The sequence below is a fragment of the Electrophorus electricus genome, chromosome 24 (genome assembly GCF_041902795.1).
Source record: "Electrophorus electricus isolate QZ-2024a chromosome 24, ASM4190279v1, whole genome shotgun sequence".
Lineage (NCBI taxonomy): Eukaryota > Metazoa > Chordata > Actinopteri > Gymnotiformes > Gymnotidae > Electrophorus > Electrophorus electricus.
The window spans coordinates 7,857,712-7,867,711 of NC_137520.1; the positions used below are offsets into that span (position 1 = coordinate 7,857,712).

General features: G+C 50.2%; 1 protein-coding gene across 1 annotated transcript in view; it reads right to left on the reverse strand.

Moving 5' to 3' along the window:
* Positions 1-7,701: 7,701 nt before the first annotated feature.
* The window catches only part of sox18 (SRY-box transcription factor 18), a 3,826-nt gene continuing 1,527 nt past the window's right edge, over positions 7,702-10,000 (reverse strand). Inside the window, exon 2 of the mRNA XM_027021619.3 lies at positions 7,702-9,646. Within this exon, the coding sequence (XP_026877420.2) occupies positions 8,658-9,646 (989 nt within the window). The 3' untranslated portion in view covers positions 7,702-8,657. The remainder of the gene's footprint in view (positions 9,647-10,000) is intronic.

Sequence of the window (10,000 nt, forward strand, 5' to 3'; positions counted from 1 at the left end):
GCTGAAGCATCCTGTCAATAACACCTTCCCCCATCCAGGACTCAGGAAAGGACTGCGAGAGTTTGTTTAGACAGGCATGGATGCAAGCTGGTGCGCGCGCGCGCGAGTGTGTTGGCGTGTGTGCGTGTTTTGGCAAACAACATGTCTCAGAATGGGATTGTGCGTGTGTTTGCGTGTGTGTATGTTTGTGGGTGCGTGAGTGTGGGACAGTGAGATAAAAAGACTAAAACACCTGCTAAAAAGACAGATTTCCCCCTGCTGCAGGAAGCAGTAGTTTTAAATAAAAACCATTAAGTCAGCATCCCCCCCCCCCCCATCCTCGAAACAGCCTCAAGCCCACTGTTGTCAAGAGACCTTGATGGTCACGAACATTTTTCTCCATCCTTCTGCCGTGCATTGTTACACATGCACGCACGCACAGACGTGAACCGCGCTCTTCCAAACGCGGCAGGTCGCTCCTGACCCGGGGGAACCTCCGGCCTCGGCCTCCTCGGGCCGTAAAGCCACTCCATCCACAGCACTCCCCACGGTGGTGGGGCAGCGGTGGAGGTGGGAGAGGCCAGGCGGTAGGGATGCGGTCCCCTGCACCCCCCCGCCGGACACCCTAGGGCCTTGGCGGCGAGGCTGATGTAACCTCGTAACCCATAACCTCCGGTTTGTCCTGGCCAACCAAGCGTGCTCCTGACCGCTGTGCGCCGTGGCCAGGACAACAAGGCCAGACTCTGTGGCTGACCTCCTACCTCCCCCGACACTCCCCAAACAGACCTTCATGTGTCATCCGCCCTATTGGCATAACAGTCTATATATCACATGTGTGTTTCTCCCTTTGTACATCTTCTTCATCACAGGCTACTGTTTGTGTGTGTGTGTGTGTGTGTGTGTGTGTGTGTGTGTGATTGATCGTGCTTCCTTCCTACTCAGCAAACTGTAAGTGAATGCAGACATAGGGAGAGAGAGAGAGAGGGAAAGAGGGAGAGAGAGAGAGAGAGAGAGAGAGAGAGAGAGAGAGAGGCAAAGGTAGAGGGCGAATGAGGGAGGGAGGGAGAGGTAGAAGAAGAGGGAGAAGTAGTGGTAGATGGAGATAGAGGTGAGGAAGAGGGAACAGTAAAGGAAGAAGGAGAGAGAGCTTCATGCATCTGTTGGTTGTATTTTTTGCATGTTCTTACTGCTCAGGCTGGCCTGTCATTCTTTACAGTATTCAAACTCCCCCCAACTCCCACAGCCAATTACGTTCTACCATCTTCAACTTCTCACTCACTTCTGTGACAAGGGCATCACCCCACACAAATAGACACAGCCAAACAGGCTTCTATACTATGTGCGCCCTTGCTGTCTTTCCCACTCTATTTACCCTCCCCTCTCCCCCTCCTCGAATCTCTCTCTCTCTCTCTCTGTCCTCTTTCTCTGCCCCCCCCCACTCTTCTCTCCCTTCTCTGTCTCCGAACTTCTGTTTTCTCTGCATCACCATGACTGCCTCCTGTTTTCCAGTGTCTCTTAGGTCCAACTCAGGAACCTAAAATAATGGTCCTGGTACTCTCACCCTCTCGCACGCCGGCACAACGCCCCCATAGGATGTGCGGCCGAATAATGGAAACGGCCCCGGAGGCCAGCCGATGACGTCTGCGGTGTGGGGCACAGGGGTGGTGCTCAAGGCCTTTTTGAGAGCGTGGCAGAACTTAATAAACCGGCCTCGCCGGCTCCTGGCCCACGCCGCCCCACGGCGAACGTAGCGCCCGCATTAGTGTCGAATTACCGCGAGACCGGTAGGAGAGCTCGCACCGTGGGGTCTGTGGCGGGTGCCTCGGACACTCCCCCAGCCGGGACTGCGAGCTTTATGAGCACTCATAAAAAAATGATTTTGTTTACGAAGCTGGGCTGATGGGTTTGGGAAGCACATGGCTGACACAACAGCAAAGCCAGTACGTGACCGGGAAAAGGAAAAAACAGCCATGCGCGGGATGGAAACGGGGGAAGGGACGGACAGAGTTGAACGTCAGGTGCTACGCTGCGCTGGCATGGGATAAACGCAGGGCACAGTGTGAAGAGGCAGCAGACTGCTTCCTTTTTGCGGCAGGATGAACACAGCGACACCGCAACCCCAACACAACGGCACAAACACTGCAGCTCCAACACAATGACCCCAACACAGCAGCACAAACACTGTGCTTCCAACAATGAGGCTCCGATGCAGCGACCCCAACACTACGACCGCAACAGAGAGGCCCCAACATAGCAGCCCCAACACCATGGCTCTGAGAGTGCAGACCAAACACAGTGGCTCTAACACAGCAACCCCGGCACCGCGGCCCGGACACCACCGCAGCCCGGGCACAGTAAACCCAACACCGCAGCCCCAACACAGCAGCCCTGACACCACAGCTCCAACATCATTGGTCCTGGAACAGTCACGGTAAGTCCTGCATGGATGAATGGAAAGGGGCCAGTGGCATCACGAGGAATATCGCTCCGATCCTTCTTACTCTGTTCTACCGTCTGAGTTGCTAAAAACGGAAATCATAGCAGAGATTTGCTAGCTTGCAATTCCCATCTCCCCTCATACCCTACCCCTCCCCTTAAAAAAATACATACACACATATACAAGCTGTCATTCACTTTTGGAATTTGCAACTCTGTAATTAGTGTGTGTGAAAAGGAAGCAACTGGAAAAACAGGAGACGGGAAGCAAGGCCGTCCTTGTGTAATCACACACACACACACACACACACACACAAACACACACATACACATGTATACACACAAACAGGCTTGCAGGTGGAGTTTTAGACCTTGACTAGCTGACAGATGAACGTACACAGTGCCTCGCTATGAGCGATGTCTCTGGCCAGTGCGTTCCGTCTCTGATCAGTGTGTTTTCTAAACAGATTCCCACCGTTCCTACAAACCCGTCAGCAGCTTTATGACAGGCACCCCAGTGTGTATTCCGGCAAGGCCACTGTATCCATTCCTGATCCCTGCACTGTACCTGTCAATACTCACACCAGGCATGTGAGCACGGGAAATAAGCTATACGAACGTTAGCCGGGCTTGGCTGGGTACGCTAAGTCATAGCTAACACTCTCCTCTGAGTCCAGCGAGATATCCCTGAAGCAGGCCTCGCTCCGTGGCCGCTCGCTGCTCCACCATGGGCCGTGACGTGCCGCTCCTGAGCCGCTCAAAGAGCGCCGAACAGCAGACAAGGGCGAACCGAGGGAGGAACATAAAAAAGCAACAGGGAACGTTTGGCTCCCCATCAGAAACTGGAAAAGGTTTTGATCTGCCGGTGCAAGTGTGGGTGGCTGGTGGAAGCATTCTTCCTTTCATTTTTGGGAGGAACTTTACAATGCCTTTTTAGGTTGGTTGTTTTTTTTGGGGTTTTTTTGCACCTTTTAAATGACTGGGGAAATGTAAAAAGAGAACAAGTGGAACACACTCGCAAACAACACGTGGAGAGGAACAGGCAGCTCAGGGAGAAGTGCGGGGTGAAAGCCCGGTCGGGCGAGGGCGCGCGGGGCGTAGTGGCCCGGGACGGCACTGATGGGCTGAGGCGTGACGTGGGCGTTTTCATCCAGCCCTGCGTTTGCTTTTTTCTTTCTCTGTTTCTTATTCATTCAGTCCCATTGCTCTACTCAAATTCTCATGCATATCTTCCCTCTCTCTCTCTCTCTGCCCTTTTTCTTCTCTCTCACCCTCCCTTTGTCTTTCTGTCTCTGTCATTCCTTCTCCATCTCAATTTCCCTCTCTCTCTCCCTCCCTCGTTTGTTTTTTTGGCTCTCCTCCACTCCCCACACTCTTGCGGTCTCTCTGTCTGTTTCTCTCCCAGAGAAAACCAGTTAATGCAAACAAAAAAGTTTTTGTCCTCAGTCGTGCAGCACACTGTCAATGCTACGGAAACAGGCATTCAACAAAGCGGAGATAAATCAGTGACTAAGTGGCACTGCCCTTACACTTCAGAGACAGAAGGAACGACAAGGGCATCATCAAGGGCACAGTTGTTTTTTGTAATTACATGAACAGCAAAAAAAAAGCAGGATGAGAAAGGAATTAAAAACACACACACGCAGCCGCGATGGACGTTACATAATGCCTGCATGGCACCAGTGGGTTAGGAGACTGCAAGTCCTGGGAAAATAGAAAAGCAGTACCTAGCTTTTTAGTGTGTGTGTGTGTGGGGGGGGGGGGGATTCTTCATTCCCGGGGCCAAGTCCTGGTTGTCTTTGCCGAGGAAGGCTCAATGATATGTTGGGAAAAAGGAAAATGGAAATCTGAGAAGGGGACTTGTGTGAAAGGCGAAAAATAGCCCTAAAAAAACCCCAACAAAAACACCCAAAACAACCCCCCCCCAAAAAACAGCACGCGTTTATGAGGGCTTGTTCTGTCTGCTGGCTCACTCGGACAGCTTTAGTGAGGCGTCACTCTGGGTCACCAGTCCGTCTCTGTCTCGGCGCTGCGCTGACAATTATAGCACTATCATGGAAACTACATTAAACCAGGGGGACATGCCTCCTCATGACTCCCGAGGCCAGTTTTTATCCCAGCCGCGTGAGCTCAGCCAGACCTCTGGTCAGCCGGTACACGACTGGATGGCTAGAACGTGGCGAGGACCATAGCCGAAGCCTCCGGCTGTGCCTGGGCGTACGGACCAGGGAGGGACGGTGGGACTCCATCTGGTCAGTCGCTGTCCGGGCTTCAACCCGCAGCCCGTGGAACCCAAGGTCACCAAACCACCGGGCCTGCACGCAGTGGCTCTCGTAAATTACCAGGCGGCTCAGGAAGGGGAAAGTCAGGGAACTCTTTCCAGTTGGACGCTCTGGAGTTCAGCGCGCTCGTAGTAAGCTGCATTTTCTGTGCATGTCTTCAAACTAATAAAGGCTAAACGCAGAGACCGAAATAAACAGCTCATGTTACCGCTGTCCCGTCCTATTAAGGACATATTCAAGTAATAAAGTGCTATATGATCATGGCTGCCCTCAGAGGACGAGTTTAAGGCGTGCCGCATTTTGTTCCGTGTTTTCGTTCTAATAAAAGTACAGGCTTTGAGGCCTTTCCCAGCACTGGGTCTTTCCTTTGACCTCTGACCTCTGACCTCTACCTTGCATCAGTGGGTGCTTAGGAAAGCATGGCCTGGAGAGGTCTACCATAGGATAGAGTGGTTTCCTCCGCGTGCGTACACAAACACGCACGCACGCACGTTCGCTCGCTCGTACTTGCCTGCGCAAAACATTCTCTCACCCTGCCGCTAACACAGGAAAGGGAGGTAGTGCTACTTCCTGTTGGAGAGGGGAAGAGTGAGGGTACGGATGGTGGCCACATATCCTGACAAGGAGAAGAAGGGAGGAAAGAAAGAGTGAGAGAGAGAGAGAGAGAGAGAGAGAGAGAGAGAGAGAGAGAGAGAGAGAGAGAGAGAGAGAGCGCAAAAATGAATGACATCATATTGTAAGTTTGCTGGATGGGGATTTGGGGAGAGTCCACCATCCAGCTTGATGGAAAAGCTGAAACTGCTGGGTGAGGACACACACACATGCACGCACGCTCGCTCGCTCGCTCGCTCAGCTGCAATAACAAAACACTCAAACAGGGCAGGATCTGTGACCCTACGCACCTAATGTCAGAGGAACACACACTCCACACATGCTTTCTGTTCTACTGTGAGCTCCGACCGTAAATCCTGCCAGATACTGCACACAAAACAAGCGGGACGTCCCTCCGTCGGCGTGTACCTCCGTCTTTACGTAAACAGCCAAAGGCCATCTCTGGTTTCGCGCCGAAAGCCTGCGGCAAGGCCGGCCCCATCTGCCGAGCGCGACTCGTAGCGGAATATCTGACGTGAAAGATTCAGAGCTATTTTGTAAATAGGAATCTTGACCTGCCATTAGGGGGCTTCGAAGCGAAGAGGACATGGAGACGCCGGCTGCAATGAGCTCCGAAACCCGCCGCTCCTCGAGTGTAAAAGTGGCGACATCCGAGTCGAAGGCTCGAGCGTTTATAAGCGAACAGGCCGAGCGCGAGCCGCAGAGCGCACCCGCTCGCCGTCGGCTTGATTTGCGTAAAGCGCTGCGGGGGACGCGGCGAAAGACTCGCTTTTGCATTCGCGAAGCCACAGCTGGCCAATAAAGTTTCAGCCGCCAGAGAGATGAAATACCTCTCGCGGACCGCAAGTATCGATTCCCTCTCCGTTTCCCCCGCTTGTACACACTGCAAAACACCCCCAAAAAGCCTGTATTTCATATTTCATAGTTCGCTGTGGAAAATTCATGAGTTGACCATCTCCAATGCCCTGTCACAATTCTCCTATTCAGAGAAATGCAATTCTTGCAGCGCACCCACTCCCGCGCTCCGCACATTTATTTGGCTAACACTGAGATGGGTTTGAAAATCAATGGGCTTGGGTAATGTTATTTTCTCCATTTGGAGAGCTGGCCAGGGGGTGAGCTGTTTGGACAGAAAAAAGCACTTCTTCCGTTTAACATCCTTCCCCCCGCAGTGTGAACACACACACACACACATATTCCAGCTATCCCAACATCCCTAGTTTCCACAGGATCTTCCTCTGTTTTGACATTTGTACTAATTTTATGGCTAATTAATTGGGTGGGTGAATTTTTACTGGTTGTCAGCTGACCTGCACCTACCGGAGATAAGGTGGTTACCCAGCGACGACAGCTCTGGTGTATCATTCACTTAGTGCAAGTACCACTGTTAACATGCATTGGTCTGCATGCCCATACATACACACACACACACACACACACACACACACACACACACACACACACACACACACACATGCATGCACGCACACGCACATCGCCTTGGCAACATGTAAATGCAAAGAAAAGAACATTTTTCCTTTTTGGAACACACTGGAAAACCATTCCATGCTCTGTCCCCCCCACCCCCTTCACATTTTCAAAAGAATCCACATGAGAGGTCATTTCTTTAATCTCATGCTTGATTTTCCTTGTATAAAGACATAAGACGATATGGAGACAGTTTGAGTTTTGTTCTTCTTGGTTGAAAATGTTTTCTTTTTGTCAGTGGTTTGAGGGGGAAAAAAAAGCACCCTGGGCCAAATTCATTTTGTGGCTGATCAAAAAAATCTAGGAGGGAATCTGAGAGAGAGAGAGAGAGAGAGAGAGAGAGAGAGAGAGAGAGAGAGAGAGAGAGAGAGAGAGAGAGAGAGAGAGAGAGAGAGAGAGAGAGAGAGAGAATGGTAAGTGTTTAAGATGTAAGAGAGAGAGAGAGAGAGAGAGGGAGAGAGAGAGAATGGTAACAGTGTTTAAGCTGAGAGAGAGAGAGAGCGAGAAAGAGAGAGACAGAGAGAGAAGTGTTTAAGCTGTAATTCTCTCTCTCTCTCTCTCAAAAGATAAAGGTCATCATAACCAGTACCAAATCTCTCTAGTTCTAATCACATTTTAGGTTTATGCAGTCTGTTCAACTTTACTTCAGATGTGACAATGTGCTAAATGCATAAACAATCATTCTTGCTGTTTTTTCATGCATGAATTTTGTAATTCACTTGTGTTTTGAGAATTGATTTTTGCAAAAATGAAAATGTGTTGATGTGCAGTTCAAATGCTTTTTAAAGGCCATGACATGGAATCGAGAAACATACGCTCTCTACACTGAGAGAGTGTTTCAGTGAAATTCTACTCACATTTGTGTGTTTCCAATTGAATTGTTTTGATTTAATAGCTCAGAGACTTTTTTTGGAAACTCTTTTATTTGAAGATAATTACTACCAAAAGCTAAAGATCTCTGACCAACTCAACATGTTTCTCAAGTGCTGACTCAGAAGATTACAAAATACACTTGTAGAGGATTACAAAATACACATATACTAAATGACTTTCTCAAACTTTTTCAGTCAGATACAGCGAGGAAAAAAACAATAAATTACAGTCTTCAAGAGATCCGTATTCTACAGATATGTTTGTGGTCTCTTTCATGGACATAGCTTCTTTTTTTGGCTTGTGACATTAAGTGCAGAATTAAGGAGTTTTGAGTGGTTTCACATACAGTTCAAAACACTTTAACCCAGTGCAAACTTTTTCTTTTTAAAAATTTCCAAAAAAGAAATAAAAAAAACCCAAAAAAAAAACCATATATATATATATATATATATATATATATATATATATATATATATATATATATATATATATATATATATATATATATATAAACACAAATACGTAAAAGACAAAAAACACCATGAAAATGAAAAAAGTATTCACATTCTTACTCTCCCAGTCTCCTGACCCTTATTTAAGATGCCTGCTGGAATTACTGGTACATAAGAATACAGTAGCTGGATAGAGTCAGCTAAATTGTTGACAGGAACTGACCACGGTTTTGGAGAATATAGGTTATCAAGTCTGTAAAATGAGTAGGTGTATATATCTTTGTGTATTCTATAGTGTACACGTGTGGGCTGCAGAAAACAACTCCAGGGGGCTAGAACAAGTTGTTAAAAAAATTACGATTTTCAGATGTTTTTAAAGAGTATTTGGCGAAGTGCATGAGATGACTCACAGGACACTTACACAGGGCAAAAACGAAGCCAGGCCGACTCAGACGAACGGATGCGTTGGTAGGAGTTGATAAAACCAAAAGAGACCGGCACGTCCACCTGACTGCAGGCTCGGCGGCGGCGGTGTTTATCCAGAGATGCACGCGCTGTAGTAGACGGCGCTGCTGGCGTCAGACAGGGCTGATATGAGCGTGCTGCTCTCCTCACAAGCACCGCTCGGGTTCAGTCGAGTCCTGCCGGCGTTCAGGTACTGCTCGAACTCATGCCGGTCCACCTCGCTCCAGAAGTCCGCTGAGGGCCCCAGCTGGTCGGTAGTGTCCAGGGAGGAAGGGGGGCCCTGGGGCACGGCAGGGGCGAGCGCCGGGGTGGAGGATTCCGGAGGCGGGGAGAGCTGGCCCAGTTGTGAGGTGAAGGCAGCCTGCTGCTGGCTGTTGGGGTATATATGGCTGTAGTAGCCAGCCGGACGGGGAGGCTGTGTGGCCTTTGGCGGCTCCGGCAGCCCCATGTTGGCCTGAGGAGGGTAGAGACCGTGAGGGTTCGTAGGCTCCGGGCCGAGGCATTTTTCCTGCATGGGCTGGCAGGCCGGTGGAGGCTTGTGGCTGAGGTGGGAGTGGGGGTGCTGCAGTGGATGGGGGCCAGGGTGGTGGTGGCCCCCGTGGTGGCCCCCGTGGTGGCCATGGCTTGGGTGCTGGTGGTAATTCATCCACGGCGCCAGCCCCACATCCTCCTGCATGTGCGGGGGAAAGAAGACAGAGTCTCCTCCACCGTCCTCCAGAACGTCCAGGGGCGACATCTCCGGCGTGGGGAGGCCGTAGATTTCCATTTCCGAGGCCCCGGGCAGGTGCAGATCTTGGAAGTGACCCAGGGAAGGTAGCAGGTGATGTGGGTGAGGGTGCTGGGGGTAGGCCTCTCCGTTGACGGCGCCTCCGCCTGTGCCCTGGCCCAGGCCGTGGAGAAGCAGGCCTGGCTCCACCCGCTTCATCTTCTTGGGCTGCTTCTTGCGACGGGGCCGGTATTTGTAGTTGGGGTGATCCTGCAGGTGCTGTAGACGGAGACGCTCGGCTTCCTCCACAAACGGACGCTTGTCCAGTATGCTCAGAGCCTTCCAGGACTGGCCTGAAAACACCCAGGTTTTTTTACAACATAAACAACATTTTTTTTTTATTTTAATTTTGCCTACACATTACACTTTGTTTGTGGCGGACGCTAACGCTCACTGCAGTTACCGCCCTTTCTGACACACGCGGTTCCACGATTAACGCACGACTTATAATACCCTTCATAGATCAAATAAAGATCGATAGAGATCATTAAAGTGCAAATATCAAAAAACCTAAATTACGGCAACCCTATATATCCAGAATGTTCGCGAATCGTCTTCAGACGATTTGCAAGAACTGAGCAGAGGCAAGGAATTAATTTTGCGGAGGGGCGAGTGCCTTTGCAAAACCACTGACAGCAGGGTGCTCG